A 23723-nucleotide genomic window follows, 5' to 3' on the forward strand; every position below is an offset into this window, starting at 1 on the left:
AATAAAAATTAACAAACGGTTGTCTTTGTAAACCACTGGCTGAGTTTTGAGGTAGTTTGTAATGCAACATTGATAACAATAATTAACTACAGGAACACACTAATTAAAGCCAAGGGATGCATTAGAGTTTACATACATACACGATTGCCTCTTTTGATTTTTTTTATTCAAAAGACTTAAAAGCAAGCCAGGTAGGTGATTCATACTTCTAATCCCTGTACTTGCAAAAGGCTAGGGCAGAAAGATCATAAGTTCAAAGCCATCCTGGGCTACACAGTGAGACCCTGTCTCCACAAACAAACAAATAATAATGAAATCCTACAATGAAAACATAATGGGAAATATCGGGTAAGATAACAACAGAAGAAAAAAGTGCTGCTTCCTGTAAAGTCGTAACAAAAGAGGAAATTACTTTCAAATAACTTGAAAATAATTTTTATTTAGCATTTTACCAAGCATATTTAAGCAATCACAAAATAAAGCTGCTTGCATATTTTATATAAATATCTTATAGCGACAATTCCATTTTCCTTCTGTCAAAGCCTCCAACTCTATAGACATTTTAAAGTTCGTGTGTGGGGACATAAATCTCGTATACAGGGATATTTCACCCCCTTACCTTCCATATCATGCAGCATTACATAATAGCAGAAATCTTCTCCCCTCTCCCCACTCCTCCCTGCTCCCCGCATAGTATGTAATTCTCCCTGTAGGAAACATATCAACCTATTCCTTAGGTAGAAATGGGGTTGGAGGATTGGAGGACAGAAGAGGCCTGAAAAGATTCCATCTGAGTGGCCACGCGTGGGGAGGCACAGTGGGAACACTTCTGCACTCTGCAGACCAAGCTTTTGTCTACTCTCAGGATCATTCAGAAGACAGCAGCTCTGAGCCATTTGAGATGAAGGATTTTGCTTCTTTTGATCTGCACAAACTCACTACTGGGAAAAACAGGAAGCATTATAATTCAGTTTTGAGCCCCTAAATGTCAGTAAACAAAACACATTGAGATGATTGCTCTTTTAAATTATTTCTGCTTCCCAGTCTGGCAGATAAAATGATGAGATGTTTCCATAGTCTATTTATCAACTGGTTGCTTGCAAACAACTCAAATACCTTGCAATGCTTCTTTTCTAATTTTCTAATTTCCTAACACAAGCATATTCAAACCAGCCTACGTTTGTCCATTGAAATCCCTTGTAAATTTCTTGTAAGTTTTCATGACTGGACAACTTGTCCTCTTAAGGCCATAACTGGAAGATAGGGAAGAAAACATGGCCCCTAGGAATAGAAACACATTGGGGGAAGGGCAGATAAAATGGATCCTTTGACCCTAGAAGTATAGCTAAGTAGTAAAGCACGTGTTTAGTATTAGTTTGTGCCAGGTCTTGGGTTGAATCCCAAATACACACACACACACACACAGAGTATGCTTTGAGGGGTATATTTTCTTTTCCTAAGGATCTTGCCCTTGAATCCCAAATACACACACACACACACACACACACACACACACACACACACACACACACACACACACACACATACACACACACACACACACAGTATGCTTTGAGGGGTATATTTTCTTTTCCTAAGGATCTTGCCCTAACCAGCACGTTACTGGGTTGTACTTGGGGCCTTCAGGTACTACTCTGGGTGGGTACCTTCCTTGTGACAGGGCCCTGCTTAGATAACCACCTCACACTGAGGAAATAGGGTTCACCCAAGAAATTAGCTTCTCATTCTACCTTACGGAGCTCATCAGTACACTCAGGGAGCTGATAGCTAGCTTATGCAGACGGTGATGGTCACTTTCCTTCTATTTGCTCTCAAATAATTTTGTTTTAATTTGAGAATTCACTCATTCCTTTGCAAGGAATCTGGTTCATTTTTACCAAGTTGGGACTTCCTGGCCAGGTACTAAAGTTATCCGCTTCCCTCAAATGTAATGCTGGGCTGATAATACACTTCGTTTGTCCCATTGCATCCCATAAACCAGCTCCATTTCCCCCCAAACTTACCTAGGTTTGAGCTAAACACAGAGAACAAAACTTTATAGGCATTCATAAATCTTATATTCTATTTTTAGGGTCTTGACTCCAGTGGCATTTGAAATGTAAAACTAAACCACTGGTTAAGAATATCATTCCCTGAGATGTTATGTTGAAAACGAACTTTACAACTTTGGGGAGGGAGGTTGGGAGGATTGGGCGGGGCATGGGGGAGGATGGGAAGGGATGGGAAAGGATGGGAAGGGGAAACAAAGGAGGATAAGAAATGTACTCATTATCTTGCCCGTGTAATTGTAATCCCCCTGTTCAGTATTTTCACAATAAAAAAATAAAAATAAAAAAGAAATATTCCCTTATTTGCAATAATTAGTATATGTCTGAGACAAGCAGATAAGTTGATGTTAGGCGAAATGAATGCCAAGATAAGGACTCAAATGTTTTTTTCTTTCTTGCTATTGTTTCTAACATATTCATAAGATGATTTCTTTGTTGCTTTGTCTGTCCCTCTCCCACAGTATCACCCCTGTTTTCACTGTATTTGATGTTGGTGTAATTTGTGGAGGGGAAGGGAAAAAACAATTACATAGGGATACAAGTGGACCCATTGCAACAATGAGATGTACAAGACATTATGTTGAAAAACGAACTTTACAACTTTGGCACGGGGCTGGGGACGGGGGCCTTGTGGGGGGAGAGGGGAGATGGGAAGGGATGGGAAGGGGAAACAAAGGAGGCAACAATGCTTGATAAGAAATGTACTCATTACCTTGCCCATGTAATTGTAACCCCTCTGTATGGTTTTTTCACAACAAAATATATACATATATCATTTTTTTAAGCTGGGTGCCAGTGGCTCATGCCTGTAATCCTTGCCAATCAGGAGTCTGAGATCTGAGGATTGCAGATTCTTAGTTCCAATTAACCTGCAAAAGGCTAGAAGTTGAGGTATAGTTCAAGTGGTGTACTAGCTTTGAGTAAAACAGCTAAGGGAGAGTATGATACCCTGAATTCAAACCCCAGTAACACCATACACACACACACACACACACACACACACACACACACACACACACACACACACACACACACACACACACACACAAAACACACACAGAATATAATTTTGTATGTGATCTTCAAAACCTTAAAGTGTTTCTTCCTCTTTGTTTATTATTTCAGGTGCCAACTTCTGTATGTTTTACAGGTTTATTTGTTTTCTTCACATAAATAGAAAAACTTCAACTAATCTGTGAACTCATCATAGCAATTCCAAAAACACATCTGGTCTTGTTGATTATCTGTCAAAATGGTAGTTAGCCATAATTTTCCATGAAGATAAGACATCTCTCTTTGTACCTCCAAATAGCAATGTTTAAACTGTCCTATATTTGTTTTAATACACTTTTGCTATTTCTAGATACAGTAACTGGGCCCATACCAAAGAGATATTCTCAATATAGAAGGACAGGAAAAAAAATCTTCTCACCTTGGAGTAACACTTTTCAATTAAAGGGGGAGGTCATTTCTCTTTGGATAAAACCAATAAAATATAGTTTATATTTAAAACTATATTTAAAACTTTTTTATATTATCGGTTGGATGTTGCATACATATAGTCAAAAAAACAGGGAGAATGATGGAAAGGTTGACATTAAGATACACTGTACTCATAAACTGACAGGTTGAATTTGAAACCTTTTTGTACAACTACTTAAAGCTATTTTTAAAAGAAACTCCCATATATCTTATATTAAGAATGCTACTGCAATTTTAGAGTGTGTCATCTTCATATGTAAAACCAGCTGTTGTCCCCCAGGGAACATGTAAGTTGACAAAATACATCCATCAACCCATCAAAATCATAAAATCTTCCTGTCCCCCTGGCAACGCTCAAAATAACAATAATTGTAATCAACAGTGATACTTATCCTAATGTGAGATTTAACTATCCTGACAAACAGAAGAGTTACTATAACTCTACTTTGTTTTCCTGAGATATCCATCTTCCTATCAAAATGAAAAATAGCATTTAAGGGTAGGCAGGCATAGGCGAGCAGCATATTTCAACTGAAAAAGAAAAGTATCTGTTCAAAACTTGGTCATTTTCCCACTGAAAGACAACAGAATCTTAAAAAAATGATGTAAGTATACATAAAATACTTACTATCACATATGATTGTTAACATGAAGCATTTCATGTTTTGGACAGATTTCACCCAGATCAGTATGAGGTAACACCCTTCCTTCCCCGCAACATCTCCAGGGGCTGCTCAAGATACTGCTTGACCTACATTGCCCCTCCAGTTGATCTCAGGGTTCATGAGTAATACCATCATAAAAAAGAATAAGTAGAAAGCAAATAATAAAGTAGCTTGAAAACCATTTTTTCCTGCCTGCCTCAGACAGAAGCTAAAAGCATTTCTAAAGGAACCCACTGTGTTCAGTATTTTTTTTCATGATATTATTTACTGGTTTTATTGTTGTTGTTGTTTTAAGTTGTGTTCAGTATTTATTATGTGTGATTTCTCACCCTTTTTCTAGGGAGGTACAGGGAGCAATGCACATACACTCAACAAATCAGAAAGAGGGATATTGTTTCCATTCATATTAATACTGATAGAATTGACTAATATTATTGCCTTCACACATCTTAAATATGAATGGTGATTAACTTAGGCTATTACTGAAACTACACATTAGCTATCAGTCCTGTATTTGGTTTTTGAACACCAAAATAGCATTTAATGAATCATAAGTGGTACTTATATAAGATCTTTGTATTCTGCCTCTCCCTCCCTCATTCCCCCCATCTCTCTCTATAGCAAGGACTTGCTGGCCTTCAACTCACAATCCTCCTGCCTCTGACTCCTGAGTACTAGGATTACCATGCCTGGCTTAGACATTAACTATTAATCATGTATATCATTTGAGTAAATCTCATGTGCTTTTTTGTTTGATGAGTTTTGGGTTTCTGTGGTATATATGTGGTTCAAACCCAAGGCCTGGTGCTTATAGGGCAAACACTCTGCCACTGACATATGTACCCGTTCCCTAACAATGTTTCTTAATTATGTTCCTCTTTGGAATGTTAAAACAGGGCACGTAGCCCAAGGTAATACAGATGTCCATATAAACCTCAAGCTGAATTTCTCTAAGTTTGGGGAATTAATTCATCCAGAACTAGTCACTGGCTCCTCTATTATTGTTCCTAAAGGTCTCTCCATTTAAAAACTACACATCTGGAACAAGACAAAGCAAAAAATAAAAACAAAAACACCCCAGCAAGCAAATATTCTTGCTATGGTCAGTTCCCTGAGATGGGAATATTTTGCTTTTGAAAAACAAATTAAGGTTTCAAGTACAGGTAAACAGCTAGAGCTGGTGGATACAAACATAATTAACTGAAACCTTTGTGTATCAAAAGTTTTCTGAAGAGACTAATTCAAATTCTATTCCATACAAATACTCTCATCTCTGGGAATTACGAGATTCAGGGAAGTCACAGGGATTTCAGTGCACGAGTCATTAAAAATTATACAAGAGAAAAAGAAAAAAATGGAATGCAATCAAGAGAAGACTCTCAGGCTGATTAAGCTCAAGTAACAACTTCTTTGGACTAAAGACAGTTCAGGAGACCAGAACAAAATGACCATTCTTGTTTGATTATGAGGGAAGGCAATCCTTGTCTGAAGTTTGAAAAGTCAGCTTTGCTGCTGGGACAGGATTCCTATACAAATGATTCCCTTGCCATGCCTAACTTCTTCCAGAGACCTGGTCTAGCCCAGGGGAGATAGGGACTCACTGATTATACAGTTTGCAGGAGAACTCAAAACAGAACACTTTCATTTACTTTAGCAAAGCAATATATCTGTTAGAACACTCTGGAAGAGGATGTTCATTTGCTTATTTTGTTAATTCTTACTAGTTTTAAGCATAATAAATGTCATTCTTATGGTCTAAAATAGTTCAATAGAAACATTTAGTTCCCTGTCTAGTCAATAGTGGTCAACTGAACACATTCAAAACACCTGATATAAATCATTATGTTCCTTATAAAGATGCAACTTCCAAGGGCCATTCTTTTCTAAATTCTGTTTGCTAAACATTATCATTTCAAAGAGAATTTGACTGTTTGTCTTCGAAGCTTAGTTTATTCTAAATGTGGGCGTCCAGCTCAATTGGAATCATCTGTAACCCTCTAGGATAGTACCTCCTGCAAGGTGAGAAAATGTGCTCCTTCCTACATTAAAAAAATACAAGGAATGAGAGAACACATTCAAAGTAAGTTAGAACAGAAAGAAAATTTTCCTTTGGGTAAATCAACAACCTTTCGGTTTTGTGTGTGAACTTCAGATATGGATGGAATTGGTTAAAAGCTGAAAACGAAAATATTTCATTATTGTATTCACATCCTACTATTTAAATGTATCATGTATCTTAGTTATTATTTTGGCTTAAAGAGAAAGATTGACTCATCAGAAAATCCCAAAGGCATTCATGCATGATTTAGAGGAATTTGGTTAGAGAAAAATAGTATATAATTCACAGTATGTAGTTTTGCATATTGTACAGAAATGTTACATCATATTCTAACTACTGTAAATATAGTGAAATAAATTCTATCTGATCATGCTAAAATAAACACTACTGTATTTAAGTATAACTGAATGTTTGGAGAACTAAATAGAAAGTGTAATGTCTGCTTCCAGATGACTAATAATATAGAATAAATTGTTCTTTAGGAGAACACAAGTGTGGTATGACTTGACCTGAGGGGTTCTCTCCTGACAGTGTACCAGAGGAATAAGAAGCCAGTTGAAGAGAATCATTTACCCTAACAAGAATCTAGCAAATTCTCATCATAAATTCTTCTTGCATAAAGATGAAATGTTGACACTCTGATTTCTGTTCCTTTGGGCTATCTCAGTGAGTAAAGAAAGAATTCATATTTGCTTTCCTGCACACAACAAAAATTTATTTTAAATGTAGGTGATTTTAATAAGGGGGACTAAGAATAAGGAATATTCCATCTTTCATAGATTCTGTGAATTTTTCAAAGTGCTCTTCAAAGTTTGATTAGCAGCAAAGCATCAATCTAGGCAAAATTTCTCTCCATCCCTCATATACAGATATATAAATATATACATATAAACACTATACATTAAGATAGTCTACTAGACTAACATACATCTGACAATTTGACAGTTTCCCAGATGCTGTGCAAGGTTATAAATACTGACTACTTTGTATCATGGTTCAAGACCACTAGCACCCAAGTGGTTTAAGTGAGAACCAATCCTTTTGTTTTTTTTAATAATCACCTGTTTTAAGTTTTCTTTCAAGATTAAAAAAATGAGGGAGACAACAAATCACCCGATATATCACTTTGGGTGCTGTAATTTTCTTTATCTAAAACTTTATATATATATGGAAGGCTAGATACTTTCAAAAATAGTTTTAGCAATCCCGAGTATAAAATGTTCCTTTGAAAAATATGACAAGTTTAAAAAAAAATACGGAGGGAAGTTCTGTGTGAGTTCCCCCACCCCACCCCTGCCACCATCTCCTCCTAGCAGTTCTGCAGCATTTTTTCCCAGAAGCACATTGACAGCCCTGCCATCTTGTATATAATGCATACTGAGAATGGAAGCCCCAGCCGTGTAGCTGTTCCGCATTCTACCCCAACAGAACCTCTAGATAAAAGTTCTGCAGGCCTCAGAGAAGTTTGTTTTGTTTTGTTTTGTTTTGCTTTTCTCTTCCACACCCTTTAGCAACATCCAGTCCTTGGGCATCTTGAAGTGGTGGCTGAAGTCCAGAACTTGAACTTCACTGGGGAAACCAAGTCCATTCAAAATGCAGTGTTTTCATCTTTTGGTTGGGTGGTTCTTGGTCCCCCATGGGTAGGAGTGATACCTAGAAAATTCAGAGAGGTCCCTAGAGTCACAAATATGTCCATGTTCAGATTTAGTTGCCAAGCTGTGGCTCAGGCATGTAAGCAAATAAATCACAACTAAAAAAAAATTATCTTTATTAGGATGGGAACAGTTTCATGAAGTTGTTCTGTTTTTGCTGAAATTTACTGTTAAGTATTTCTCAAATTATGAAGTAAATTGGAACTAATAATCCTTTATGGGGCAAAATCAACACCAATTCCAAGTAGGTTGTACTACGTTTACATGTTTAGGTTCATCAGTCATCAGGAAATAAAGTTATGAAAATTGATTCAATGTAAATTTCTATTATCCTGTATGCTATTTCTTAACTTCTTCATCACCACTACCACTACCACCACCACCACCATCATCATCATCGTTACCAAAAAACATTATTAGGTCATCCTAGCTAAGCACCATTTGGAAAGAAACACATCCAGAATAACGTTATTATTCAACCTTCGGGCTGTGTACTATCGTTTCAACTTATGTACACATCATCTGGCCAATCATGAAGCCATTAGGGACTGATAAATCTTCAATTGAGATTGTAGTTTATGTTTAGGGAAGAAAAGAGAGTTGCCTTAGTGTGCCAATGATGCCAAAAATAAGAACCTTACACATCTAGTGTTTCATTTGCTATGTTGTTGATTTCTACAAAAATATGAAGATTTTCCTTGCCCTTGATCCTGACTCTATGTGGAAATGCATATAGAATGACAATAGTCACTTTGGCCCCACTACAAGCCAAGGGTACTTGAAATCTGATGCTGAGCATCAAGAAACAGAGGCACAGTATCCACAATAGGCTGAGTGTGCTCAGCCCTGAGCAGAAAGAGAAAACTGAAAAACAAGTCCAGGGATGCTGGGAGGAAAGTGGTAGTAGAAATGGTCATTTCTATTAATAATAACATAAGAATTACTCATCATTTCTCTGTAGTTGCAAATCACAACAGAACTAAATTCACAAAAGTAGTATTTTGGAAATATATTAGCAAACCCAAAGAACAAGTAGTTGGATAATCTTGGTGTGATTCATAGGGAAAAAAACTTCACTGAAATGAGAAAAAAAAGGGGGTGAGGTGAAAGTGGTAGAGACTGAACTAACCTCAAAAAAGAATGTAATTTCCATGTAACAACTGTCTTTCTCTTGTATGCTAATTGTTATATTTAAAGAGCACTCTGAAACAGTTTAGAATGTAATCACAACATAGGTTGTACTGTGCCTTTAAAGCAACCTTGAGCCATAGGAAGTGTGTAGATGTTTTCAATCCATCAATCCATCTGATGATTCAGCTATGAGTAACTCCTTGGAAAAGCCACAGCAACTCTTGTGAATAGACATGGTCAGTGATGGGATCCTCTCATCCACACTACTTCCAACTATGCTGGTCTGATTCCTAACTTCCCGGTACCTCATGTCTTTTCCTGAGGATCTCTCTGGTGACTAGAACCTTCTTTGTCCACCTTTACAAAAGGACAGAAATACCAAGGAATCAACACTTCTTGGGAATAGGCCTTAATTATAGTGGCCAGAGGATAGTTATCCTCACTGAGTTGGGAAAATGAGGTACAAGTTCTACATTGGCTGAGTTTCCAGTGGGATCAAACTCCAGTAAACCACAATAGAAATTTGCTTGATAATGAAACCTTTATTGAATAACTTCTTCACTCCTTACCACTGTTTGCTGAAATCACCTCTCAAATAAATGACCTGCACTCAAATTGTGCCAACACTGTGCCAATATTGAAATTATACGAATCAAATGCCGGGCACCAGTGGCACATGCCTGTAATCCTAGCTACACAGGAGGTTGAGATAAGCCAGCCCAGAAAAAGAAAATCCATAAGATTCCTAATCTCCAATTAAGTGCCAAAAGAAGACAGAAGTGGAGATGTAGCTCAAGTGGTAGGGTGCTAGCCTTGATCAGAAAAACTCAGGGACAACACCCTGGCCTTGAGTTCAAACCCTAAGACAGATTTAAATGGATAAGAGTATATTTTACCCCCAGTAAATTGAAGCAAATAGAAACACTTAAAAACAAAGGCCCTTAACTTTGACCTAGCTTAATTCACCCAAAATGGTGATTCTTCCTTTACTTGCATTTTCCCCTAGCATTCTACAAACAGTAGGTAGATTTTAGTGACAGGAATCTGAGTTTCCAGATTTTCTAGAATGAAACAGGAAAATATTTAATTTTAAAATCCAATCTAGATATCTTTCCCCATTTAATTATACTCAACATTTTTACTATGTGACAACTTTTTTTTTCAATAACAGCTGTGTCCACAAAAAGATGTGTAATATATTTCTTACCCAGGTTTGTATTTAATAAACAAAGGTATAAATTGTTTAAAAGGAAAGTGTTAAAAAGAAAATGCCTTTCAGAAATAAGGACAGAGAAAACAGAACTACTATCTGATGATCTCACTTCATTTTCCACATTTGAAAAGAAACTCTAGATCTCACCTGTTAGATGTAAAATTATAATAGCCACTCTCCTCTAGGACTTCTTCAATCACAGTCTAAAATTGAAAAATAAAATGAGGTTAGCATTGAATTAAAGGCAACAAAACCAAAGCATTCAGAGCCACTGCAAAGGTCTCACCTGCATTTGTTCATATGTGATTCCCTCTTCCAAATCAAAGCTAGTGGGGAGACCTGAAACAGATAAATTGTGGAAAGTCTGACATTTGTTTCACACTTTCTTTCATATATTTTATGGACAATTATTACTTCAACTTCAGTGAAAATGGGTCAAATGCTTTTTTTGTTCACTAGCATATATTAATGTTACAAAACAATGAGCTCCATTCTTTTCACAGTAACTGTGTCCTGGCAAAGTTTGGCTTGTTTGCTAACAGTTGGCATGCTGTCAGCCCTTGAGCCATGCCTCCAGCCCTGCCTTTTGCTGGTTATTGTAGAAATGCAGTCTCATTGACTTTTTTGGCCTGGGTTCCATCTGCAATTAATGAGTAAAATGCTAGTTCAGGTGAGAGGGTAGGGTAGGGTAGGGAAGGGTAGGGTAGGAGAACACAAGGGAAAGGGAGAGGAAGGGGAGGGAGAGGGAGAAAAGGGAGTGGGAAGGGAAGGAGAAAAGGGAAGGGGGAGAGATAAGGGAAGAATATGTCCTAGGTCAGCTACAAAATGGTTGAGCTGAGATTTGGGTCTCCGCATACAGCACTCAGGTTTCCAGGCTTTTTGCCTTTAATCTCTCTACTCTGCCTTCCTATGTGAAATTTATGCCTGAAATAAAAGAATTAAATACATCTAGTATAGATTCTTCCGGTAAGTTTCAGGCCTTCTCCATTTTGAAAATTTGAGCTTCCCACTTCTGCTTCGTATCTAGAAGCTGTGGGACATTTGACCTCCCATTATCAGATAAGCAAGATGCAATAAAAAGAAATTCTCTTTCACAGACAACTTCTGCTGTTTGTTTATGATATTAATAAATGATCAAGGCAGCTGACACAGATGGAAAGATAAATCTCAGGGAATATCTAGATTCTTACTACATATCCTTTCTAGCTATGGCCATAGAATAACAAAAATAAGCTCCATTTTTCTTTTAAGTTGAAAATACTGTTTTAGAAATAGCTATTAATTCAAACTGTCTGTGTGCACATGCTTGTGCATGTGTGTTTAACCCAGGTTACCCACGTTAACAACCGTTACCTGTTTGGTCATTTAGGGACAAGCTGTTTCCTTCTGATGAATGATGTAATAAGTGGTAATCTGCTGTAAAAAAGTTGGGCTCAATTGGTTCTGGAGATCCTTGAGATAACTAAAATAGAAGGGGAAAAAAAACAAAAGCAAAAACAAAATTTATTTTATATTCAGAGGCAAAGGACGGGAGACCTCTGTGTGGGATTTTCCATTGCTGGAACTATGTCTCTGCACAGAAATTGAATGCTCTGTGGTTTTCTAGCCCTTGCAAATAGATAAACATTTTCTTTCCGAAAGAAATTGGAAGCAGGCAAATTAGAGTGAAAGCAAGTAAGACAATTCCCTGGTCACATGAATATATATATATACATATATATCATAGCTTTATGAACAGAATAAAAATGGAGAAGTTGATAGCTTTGTAAGAGCAAAATAAAAATGGATCGAAAAATAATGGCATGGGCCTGGGCCATGAAGATGTTATTTTTAATCAGGCGTAGGAGGAATAAACTCCAATTATTCAACAGAACAATATGTTTAGTCCAAACCACAATCCTGTTTCATGCATCTGCTTTGAACAATGTCTTCTTGTGGAACCAAGGAAAAACAAGTTTCTTAATAGATTTTTCTAAATTACTGCTAATTAATTTTAATCTCCAAACATTACTGCATAATGTTCTGAAGAAAGAAGTATTTCGACCACTGGCAGAATGTATTAAGGTTCCATATATTTAATGCCCTTCTATAGAGCTGCATTTTAAAGAAATTTTAAGCTAATAAATATTTTTTCAACTTCTTTCACCTTCAGTGTGAACCAGTACTTGGGCAGACCGTTTTACTGCCTGAGTTAATATAATACTTTGGAAAATGTCCAATATAATAAACATGGCATAATAATTTAAACTATGTTACTTTGGATACCCATACTCTGTTCATGAGTTAAAATGTATCATTACCCAATCACATGGGAAAACTGGCAGAATATACTATAACTAAATGCCGACTCTGTGACCCAGGGAGCTCACACTTGAAGACATGCAAGAAATGAATATATCCATCCATCAAAAGACAAGTACAAAACATTCATGGAACCTTATTCATACTAATTGAAAAGTGGGAAAATCTCAATGGTCACAAAATAGACAGATATTTAACAGTGTGGCTCACAGAATGGAGCCACAAAAGCAATAAAAGAGAACAAACTAGTGGCTGGGAAGTTGGCTCAGTGGTAGAGTGCTTGCCTCGCATGCATGAAGCCCTGGGTTCGATTCCTCAGCACCACATAGCAGAAAAAGCTGGAAGTGGGTGCTATGGCTCAAGTGTAGAGTGCTAGCCTTTAGCTGAAGAGCTGAGGGACAGCGCCCAGGTCCAGAGTTCAAGCTCCACAACCAACAACAACAAAAAAAAGAACAAATGTATGTATATATATATATATATATATATATATACATATTTATATGTGTATATGTATACATATATATATATATATATGCAGCTTCACTATTGTGTACAGTCAACTGATGGCAACATGAATTAGATAATGGTTACATTGTGGCAAGGGATGTGGCTTGACCAGGAAGGAGCCCTTTTTAGGTTAGAAAGCTTCTCTATATTGATGGGGAAGGGGGAAAATCAAATGTTAATGTATATGTAAAAGTAAATGGAAAGAATGTGGGTGGGTAGGTGTGCACGTGTGCATGTGTGCTAGGGTGCACACACATGCCTTTACTGCCTTCTATACCTTACAAACACTTTACAGTGAGAGAGGTAGGGAAGGCAAGGGATAGTGGGAAAACAACAAAGGAGGGGGTAGCAAATGCTCGACAAGAAATGTACTCATTGCCTTACTCATATAACTCTGTACCGCATCTTTACAATAAAAAAAGAAAGAAAGAAAACTTTCCATCAGCAAGAAGTCCTAACTGATTGTTCCATCGTTTATTTTGGATATTGTAAATACTGATCACATGCTTTTCAGTCTCCATGTTACTAAACATCTACAACGTTAAAGAAAAATGATTCTCTCCTCCCTCCCTCCCCCCCCTCTCTCTCTTTGTGGCAGTCCTGGGGCTTGAACTCTAGGCCTGGACACTGTCCCTAAACATTTTTGTGTAAGACTAGCACTCTATCATTCGAGCCACAGTTCCATTTCTGGCTTTTGGTAGCTAATTGGAGATAAGAGTCTCACTGGCTTCTTCTTTTCTTATTCTTGAAATTTCATTTTCCTTACTTCAGTGACACCTGATAAAATTAATAACATACTTGTAATCCAACAAGACTGGAAGATTGCAACATACTGAAATGCAGAAGCTGTCACAGAAACATTATGAAAAACTTTCTCCTCCTAGCCATAGAATGCTAGAAAGGTGGCCTTAAGGATTCTGCATGTCATGTACCATGTGATATTTTTTTGTTTCTTTGTATGTTCCTCCTCCACAATATAACCCCAGATCTCACTGTATTTGATGTCAGTGCCCTGCATCTTGTATATACACTTCTCTAAGTTGGGGAGGGGAAGGAAAAAAAAAACAAAATGCTTAAACAGGTTGACCCATTGTAACGATGAGATGTATAAGACACTATGTTGAAAAACTGAAAAACAAACTTTACAATTTAGGGGGGGAGGGAGAGGAAGGGGGAGTGTAGTCGTGGAGGTGGGAGGGAAGGGATGGTAGAGGAAAACAAAAGAGGACACAACATCGCTTGATAGGAAATGTATTCATTACCTTGCTCATGTAACTGTAACCCCTCCATACAGTATTTTTACAATAAAAAAAATTAAAAACAAGAACTCTGCATTTCATGCAAGTGGCACTGTAGCTCAAGTGGTAAAGTGCTAGACTTGAGCTGAAGAGCTGAGGGACAGTGCTCAGGCCCAGGCCCCAGGCCCCTACAAAAAAAAAAAAAAAGAAGAAGAAGAAGAAGAAGAAAGAAAATCAAAGAATTCTGCATTTCACCAGGCACCAATAACTCACACCTGTAATCCTAGCTACTCAGAAGGCTAAGATCTGAGGATCATGGTTCAAAGCCAGTCAGGGCAGGAAAGTCTATGAGACTCTTATGTCCAATTAAACACTACAAATCCAAAAGTGGAGTTGTAACTCAAGTCGTAAAGTGTTAACCTTAAGCAAAAAAGCTCAGGACAGCACACAATCACTAGAATCCCTGATTTCAAGCCCTAGGTCAACACCAAAAAAAAAAAAAGGAGAAATTCTGCATTTCTCCTGTTCTACCTAGGACATCACTCTGACTAAGCCTCTTAATATTTCTTATGATGCTGAAATTTATTTCCTGGTATTAACTTTGAAATAAGTTCAGATGGGATTACTTTTTGTGTGGTTGAGTATTGAAGTCATTTGACTGATTGAAAACTTCATCCTAATTATAGAAATCATACTCGACTTCATTATTAAATATATCTTGGAAGTGTGAAGATTTCACAGCCAAGGAAGAGTTTTAAAGTCTCAAAAAAAAAAAAAAGGTATGCTCCTTGCAGAGGCGAGACTATCATCTAAGATGACAAGGAGAAGGTTTTTGTTGCTGGTGATTTTAAACTTTGAAGAGAGGCTTTTAACATTTCCAGTCTATGTCATATTATCCATCTTCTTTACCTTAAGAGCTATAGGTCCTAAAAAAGGCAAGAACCAAAAGTAGCCAGGAAATTCACAGCACTTCTTTTTCTTTTCTAGATGTGAACATTCTTTCGACAATTTGTACATTACTATGAGCCAAATAGTATGAGGTATACAGCGTTGAGTGGGGGGGGGGGGGGGGGTATGATCTGGCTTTTGGAACACTTGCCATCTGACCAGGAAATGTGGCTAAAGCAGGAGAGACAACAGGGCAGGGCAGTAGATCCTGAGGGTGATGAGGATCTGTGCTCAGCTTCCTGACAGAAAAGAGCCAAGAAAAAATGGGAGCAAAACGATAAAAGGTGGATTTGAGCTGGTGAGAGGAAGCTAAGGGCACAGTTCAGGTGAGAATGACTTGAAGGTAAAGGTCAGACATTGCTTATTTATGACAAAATGGTGACAGGAACATGATGTGAATCTATGCTGTGGAGTTCCAGGCGTTCCGACTGCAGATAGGAGGGGCAAATGGCATCACAATTCAGTGAGAGTTTGTTTGTTTCTGGCGCCAATAACTGGCACCATTCAACATGTCAGTTCATAAGTTCAATGCATCTTGATGGATATCACTCCATTCATCATTATTCCACATCCTTGTTTTAATCTTTGGTCTAGATGATGTTTGTATGCAATGATCCGCCACCTACATCACTTGGGGCCAGCACCCCCAATGACCCCACACTGTAGCCCTGTGCCAATTAGAAACAGCTGCCACTTCCCCCAGGGATCGCCCCAGCCAATCCTTCCATCCAGGTGTTCTTAGATGGGAAATAACCTGCTCAATTCTCAGTGGCAGCTTTGTTAGGAGAATTGTTTTCATAATATAGGGAAGCCAGGCACCAGTGGCTCACACCTGTCGTCCTACCTACTTAGGAAGCTAAGATCTGAGAATCACAGTTCGAAACCAGCCAGAGCAAAACAGTCTGTGAGATTCTTATCTCCAATTAACCACCAAGAATTCAGAGTGGATCTGTGGCTCAAGTGGTAGAACATTAGCCTTGAGCACAAAAGCTCAGGGACAGCACCCAGGCCCTGAGTTCAAGCCTCAGGACCAGCAGAGAGAAAAAAAAAAATGTTGTGAAATCACTGGTCTGAGAAGAATCAGGCATTAAATATTAAATGCAAATAAACATGTGACCTTTTTATTTTTAAACTCAAACATTCACAAGTAGATTAAACAACACAATGAAGTCTATCAATCAATCCCCTACCCAGCTTTAAATTGTCTAATCTTGCCTCATATATCCTCCATTTCTCTTTCTTTCTATGTCCTATACTCAGAGTTTAGAGAAGAAATTCTGTACAACATTTAGTGCCATCTATATGGATCTTGAAAAATATAGATTTTTTTCTTTTAGAAATAACCATACAAATAACCCATCTTAAAGGAGTTATTAATTCCTTAATAAAAACAAGTATGCCATCAATGTTTGTATTTTACTAGTGATCTTATAAATACATTTTAAAACATTTTAGAACTTAAGTTAGAAAGGAGTAAGTCCGTATATTACAAGTCATTGATATTTGCACACTTTACTCAACAGCAATCCGTCTCCTCCTTTCTCTTCTCACTCTTCCTCTCTTCTTCCTTTTCTTCTCCCAACTTCTAGCTATTTGTTTATTGAAGAAAATGTGTCACTTTTTCCTGTAAAATTTCTCAGTATATGTTTTGCAGATTACTTGATAATGCCATTTAATATGAGCTCTTACTCCCTGTATTTGCCGCTAGATATAGACCAGGAAATGGCCAAGTATTTTAGCAGTAGCACATGCCTATCATGAAGCTATGCAGGAGACTGTAAGTAGGCGGATCACAGACTAAGACCAGCCACAGACAAAACCAAGATCTTGCAAGAAAAATAACTAAACAACAAAGGACTGGGGCCTAGCTGAAGGATAAGGCACCTGTCAAGCAAGCATAAGGCCCTGAGTTCAAATCTCAGCAGTGCCAAAAGCAAGTTATATAGCAAATGTCTTTGGTTAGGAGGCCAGATGGTTTCTTTCCGTCTTAGCTACGTGGCTGAACCTATCATATAAAAGCAGCCATACCCATATGTAAATGAATATATGTGGTTCTGGAAATAAGATTTCATTCGCATTATCAGGCAGCAAAACAGATTGACTTGAGGGTTAGGGTTTTCTGAGTTCTGATTTAGAGTCTTGTCAGAGGTAAAGATAAGCTTTAGAATAAGCACAGCATAGAGACTGGATCTCCATCAAGTGGCCTCCACTATCAATCTGCCTTTCCTTTTATAGTATCAGCAGCTATGGGCCATCTTATCTTCATCCATCTTTATTTATGGATGAAGAATTCCAAACTGTAGTATGCATTATTCCTTCACTAGTTAGTAACTGAACTACTTGTATCATAGAAAAAAATGCTTCTATTCATCATCAGTTAGAGAATAAAAGAATAAGCATTCTTCCTTTTGTACACAAGTTTTGAAATAATGAATCCATTTCTTAGCATTCTCCACAGATAACCTATGAGAGATCTCTTTTATGTCTCTTCTTTAGTATCATTAGGAACTCTTGGATTTAAACATTATTTAGTGCTTTCAATCCATTGTGGTAAATATTTTTAGAGATATGCCATACATAGCCAGTGAGAACCTCTTCAGGTTGAATCCTGAACTCGTGTGTGTGTGTGCGTGCGTGCGTGCGTGCGTGTGTGTGTGTGTGTGTGTGTGTGTGTGTGTGTGTGTGCATGTGCTGGGTACTGAGCCTAGGGGTCAGGCATGCAAGGCAAATACTGGATACCAGGTAGGTAGGGCCCTCAGTCCTCTGAGTCTGATAGACACTCAGTACACTCTGACAGCATCCATGCTATGTTCTCTGTTATGTGAAGATATTCCATGCTACTTCATGCTCTAGGTAGGTCAATCAGATTTTTCCACGGAATCATGAGTAAGAAGCTCATTGATGACTGATTTGTTTCTAGGACATTTACTAAACATATTTAAAAGTTTGTGTTTTCTGAAGGTAAGATTTATCATGAGTCATTTCTTGTCCAGCATTGTTACCCTTCATTTTTCTCCTATTATCCCTTCCCTCTCCCACCTCACCCACTCCTCTCCCCGGCCCTGAAGTTGTAAAGTTCATTTCCAACCGAGTGTCTTGTGAGAAATGGACTCATTACCTTAACTCATGTAACTGTAACCCTTCTGTACAGCATCTTTACCACAAAATAAAATTTAAAAATATTAAAGTTAGCCCACTTAAAAATATTTATCATGAATTTATACTCAGCACACTTTCAACGCTAATTTGAATTAATCTCTTCTATCTTGCCTGTCTTTTCTCTTTTGCCCCCAAGATGAACATACTAGTTCCCAAAGCCCCATGTATAATGACTCAATCGCTTTATCTTCCTTTCCTCCATACGATTTCAGCCAACACTCAGAAGACTGGACTGCAAACCACCTAAGATGAGCTTTAAGTAAAGAGCTTAACATCTTAGAAAAGGGCTTTTGCAGTTTTTGATTTCTCTATATCTCCCACTGGCTCTTAGACCATTCATAAGTAGGCATTGCCATCCCATAATGACTCCAGCTGGAGACATGGGGTCACTGCCTGTCAGAAAAAGAGAAAAGGAAAACCCAAGCACATTTTCTATGCTGACCCACTTACTGCTGTGCCGGTCCTGGAGTGGAGCACCGGTATGTCAGGCTAACTGGCCACTCCTCTAGGTTTAGAAAATAAAAACCCCATTTCCAAACCAAGAACGTTACAATGAAAAGGTGGCACCAGAAATGGGGAACAGAGATCACAACTTCTCATTCAGGTTTAGTAAGACCAGATCTTTCCACATTCATAAAGAAATGCATGACTATATTATGCGTCGACCTATTTTGACAAAGAATATAGAATATCAAATATAGAATATATAAAGATTGAAGATAGTCTCCGTTCACTAATTGTACATCCAGAACCTACCACATGTCTGGATCTATGCAAGACCTCGAGGAATCAAAGAGGAACAAACCGCATCCGACTCCCACTCACTTTGAGAGAACCAGAAATATAAAGCAGATTTAAAAAAAAACTATTTCAAACACAACAGTGCAAAAGTGTTTCGTGCATAGAGTCAGGGGAATTTGATTGTAGACAGAGAAAATTGAGGTCAGTTTTTATGGGGAAGCTGACTTCTCCATTCGGTGGTAGAGGACAGAATTGCTTCAACATCAGACTGAAGGTTAATTCTTTAGCACACAGGCGGTGAGGCTCACTTCCCCAATCAGGAAGGTAAACACCTGATGCTCTAACCCATCTTCCTGGCAGCTGAATTCGCCTGGGGCAGTGGTGGATGAACTAGGCCTCCCTTCTGCTGACTCCCTTCTCCTAGCTGAGGGTTCACACTGGGCCCCCCATGGGCTATTGCCAGCTTATAATATCAGAGAAGGAGACCATAGCATCCTTCATCAGAGAGTTTAATTTACCTCTGAACCCAGCTGGGAATAAGGGGTAAGTCTGTCTCCCTGAGCTTGCTCTCTGACCTCCCAACCACCTCTACCACGCTGTTCATCTCCACTTTGCTTTCCCAAACTGGAAGAGACAGAAGGGCTCTAGTAAGACAACACAGAGGAGGAGAGCCCAGGACGGTCTAAGAAAAGGAAATGTTCTTGCTGTAGATTAAGGGATGTACAATCAACCCCAAATCTGTGTGACAAGGAAGACTTTGGTTGGCTTTAAGGACTTGAACTAAAGGACAAGGACGGATTGAGGGAGTGGCAGAGCAAGTCTGTGTGCCTCAGTTGGCCACATATGCTTTCATCTCATAAAACTGGGATTTCTGCTACCGGAAATCTATGTACACTGGATTATTCTGAATGCGCCTTTAATAAGAATAGAAAAACCAAGCAGTGGGTGAGCTTTTGTGGAATATCTGAGCTTCTGTTTTAGAAATATATTTGATTAGGATTCAGGATAGAGTAGGTAAGTAAGTGTGATTAAACCAGTACCTCCCGTCTCATCTCCTCAATAGCTATGGTGCATGGCCACATTTTTCAACCCACATTGGAAGGCAATCCTGCCCTCTAGCCTCTAATGAGATGCGTCTTGGTCTTGCTCACCAGCAGCTATGTTTTCCCTGTCTCCTTTCAGGATGGTGTAGGAGCATCATGTATGTGGGTGTTGAGCCACAAAGCAAGTGCACAGTTCCATTTACTGACATAGAGCCTCAGACCTCTTCAATGATGAGTGAGTTTATGCTTCAGAATAGATCCATTCAAGAAAAAGGAAACCGCCAAAGGTAAGTTCATTGGCAGAATGATTATGCCAAAGTTTGAGGACAGGCAGAAGCTTCTCCCAAAATGTGCAGATGTTGGTGAGTTTTTCAGAGAAAGAAAGGAAGCTGTGGCCACTTCCGGGCAACGGGATTTCCTTTCACAAAAATTGTGCTACACAGAGGTAAAGAAATGACTTCCTTTCGGTCTGGTTGATTTAGCTATTAGTTTCTGTATGGATGAATACAAATATTAGCAAAACCCCAAAATGGGAGATTTATACAATAGCAAAGATGGAAAGAACCTTAGAACTAGTTCACTAGCCCTCATAAATGATCAAAATATGGCCTCGTGATGAACTGACATCTTCAGGGAGGAAAAGCTCAATTTAGAAGCTGTGTTAGACTGTTCTATTAAATATTAAAATGAAATCCTAAAACAGTCTAAAACATACACATACACCTTAAAGGTAATTTATAATGTTTTGATAGTGGGATATACCATCTATTCTTAGGGATACATTAATCATACTGAAAGGAAGTCTGTTAGTCATCTAAAAGTAATAGTCACAGAAATAAAGATGAGAAATCAGAGTCAAAGACGTGCCCTCAATTTGGCGTCTTAAGGAGGGACAATTAATTCTCTGTCATAGAGTATAGAACTTAAGGTGCAAAGTAAAGAGGCACCAGATATAACTCCGGGTATGTTCTTGCTGGCTGAAGGATTCCTTTAAATTGGATACATACCTTTTTAATTTCAGACTTCAAATTACAAGGGTTACTCTGCTGGCTGAAGAGGGATTTCTTGAATCTCTCTATAACCCTTCTTTTCAAATTGTGATGCAAAGCTGGAGGAAGCTATATAAAATGAAAAAAAAAAACATCATTATAACCAAAATCTCAACATGGCATCTCTAACCACCAGAAAGCATCCACTAAGGGCCACTTTGACAATAGTCACTCAAGGAAACTGAATAAGAATTGAACGCTTATTCCAAATTAGCCTGGTATGCTATCATTTTTCATCCTATGATACAGAAGGAATAAAATATACTGCTTTCTATTTATTTATCATTGTGACACTTCTAGGCATTACTTTTCCTGTAACAACTAAATCATTTACTAATTGCATGCACACACGAAACTTTGCAAACACAGCCTTGACAAGGAAGTGTGCTTAATCAGATGTTTAAGTGTTCAGGAATTCCATACCTTGCCAAAGGCCCCAACTATGGCCCTGCTGCTAAAAGACCTGTTGCTGTAGACCAGGAAGCAGAGACCTGCACCTGTTCATAGAGAGCTACCTGTGAGGTCTCCTACAAATGCAACAGCATCCAGACTGAACTGGGGACTAGTGGTAATGAGCAAGATAGGCTGGATTTGTGCTCAGTAGAGACTGGTCAGGATAAGTTTTGAGTTAATACGTAAGTAGGGATCACTGGTAATGGGATGGAAATAGGGATTTCAAAAATCTAATTTGAAGGGCTTTGCAGGTTGGATCCATACAGGAATTAAAGATTAAATTCAAGATCCTGAAAGCAGGGACTGATGCAGTGAAGAAAGAAGGACAATGGGGTAGAAACAAGGCTGGCATCATGAAGAGTTCTTGGGGCTGATGCTATGTTTCACTTGCACCATGGAGAGATCTTGACAAGAAGGGACAAGTAAGAAAAAAGATGGCTAAGTGGGAATACAAATGCGGGGTTGGGAACTCTCATGATTGAAAACAGTGAGAATATAATTCAAAGCTCACATCCAACAAAAGAAGTGCGTGTCAAAGAGGATTCTGACTCCACCTCCCAGACTGCCCTCCAGTTAAGGTAGTGTTAGGTGAGTAACTGGGGACAATAATGAGGACTTGCATCCTTCTAACGATGAAGCAATTTGGAGCCAAGGTGTTTACTCCACCTCTGTCCTCCCCTCCTCCAATGGCTGCTCCAGATGGCACAGCCACAAGACAGAACAGTGCCACCTCACCAGCCCAGCTTTGAGCCAGAAATAAACATCCAAAGTGCCACATCAAAGAGAGCTCAGGGGAGTATTTTAATGCAGTGTAATCTATCATATCCTAACCACTATGAGGAATTTGTTTCTAACCATTCAAATTCCATGAAAGATGAAGATATATAGATATAGATATGTAGATATAGATATAGATATAAGTACAGATATAGGTAATAGAAAAGATTGGCATTTGGAAGTTTACAATGCCTTGGTTTATAACCAAAGAACCACTGTTCATCATCCCAAACCTGGTAGAAAGCAGGTCTTGTTATGGACTATTATCATTATATAACAGAAGAAAATGATATGAATTGAAGTGTTTTAAAATGCACCTGTGATCCTAAGGCTTGACTAGAAGTCGGTTTCATTCATCTTCTGAGATGTAATTGGACTGTTTTAGAGATAATGAACCCTTCAATATGCTTTGAAAGGTTTTATAGTTTGGCAGCACTGACTCTCTACTGACCTTTCCTTTACCTTGATCCAGATCGCATCCATTTCTATGACCCCCCAAAATAGTCATAATTGCCGCACTTTCACATGGAATAAGAAGGGAAACTATGTAATATGAAGGGGAGATATTCTCACAAGACTGAGCGAGATGGGCATCAGCACCACTGAGGATGAGAAATGAATATAAATGGTGTGGGGGGGAGGGGTATGTGAAAGAATGAGTTAAATGAATTACACTTGAAACAGGCATTGAGGGGGAAGAATACAGGCCGACCTTCCTGGCAAGGGGGAAGGGTTGTGATAATCCCAATACAGAGAAAGAACCTGGAGTGACTGGATTTAGTAACTCCTGTTTTATACCACAAGTTGCTGCTTTCCTAATCAAACACCAGAGGGCAGTGGTGGCCCAGACCATCTAGCTGTGGCCCAATGTGATTGCAGCATGGATGTCCAGGGGAATGGCCTTGCCCCAAGGGCTACAACAAACCTTTGAAGGTGAAGCATCACTGGGCTCAGAGCCCAGTTATCAGCACAGCTGGACTCAGACACTCTGAATCCTTGCTAGTTCTTTTTTTGGGTCCGGTCGTGGGGCCTGAACTCTGGGCCTGGGCACTGTCCCTCAGCTCTTCAGCTCAAGGCTAGCGCTCTACCACTTGAGCCACAGTGCCACTTCCAGCTTTTTTCTTTTTGCTTATGTGGTGCTGGGGAATCAAACCCAGGGCCTCATGCATGCAAGGCGAGCGCTCTACCACTGAGCCACCTTCCCAGCCCGTCCTTGCTATTTCTTTAACATACTAA

At 38.7% G+C, this 23723-nt stretch overlaps 1 protein-coding gene across 5 annotated transcripts in view; it reads right to left on the reverse strand.

Moving 5' to 3' along the window:
• Positions 1-484: 484 nt before the first annotated feature.
• Nek10 (NIMA related kinase 10) overlaps positions 485-23723 on the reverse strand; it is a 162929-nt gene continuing 139690 nt past the window's right edge. For 3 of the 5 annotated variants that reach the window (XM_070018722.1, XM_070018723.1, XM_070018724.1), the window contains exons 32-36: positions 21216-21326; positions 11625-11733; positions 10558-10610; positions 10419-10474; positions 485-941 (exon numbers count right to left, since the gene is read on the reverse strand). In XM_070018722.1, the coding sequence (XP_069874823.1) occupies positions 872-941; positions 10419-10474; positions 10558-10610; positions 11625-11733; positions 21216-21326 (399 nt within the window). In that variant the 3' untranslated portion in view covers positions 485-871. Of the gene's footprint in view, positions 942-6720; positions 7929-10418; positions 10475-10557; positions 10611-11624; positions 11734-21215; positions 21327-23723 lie in introns of those variants that run through there. The other 2 variants (XM_070018725.1, XM_070018726.1) reach the window with 2 other exon arrangements.

The sequence above is a fragment of the Dipodomys merriami genome, unplaced genomic scaffold, assembly GCF_024711535.1.
Source record: "Dipodomys merriami isolate MVZ:Mamm:240054 unplaced genomic scaffold, mDipMer1.0.p SCAF_13, whole genome shotgun sequence".
Classification (NCBI taxonomy): domain Eukaryota; kingdom Metazoa; phylum Chordata; class Mammalia; order Rodentia; family Heteromyidae; genus Dipodomys; species Dipodomys merriami.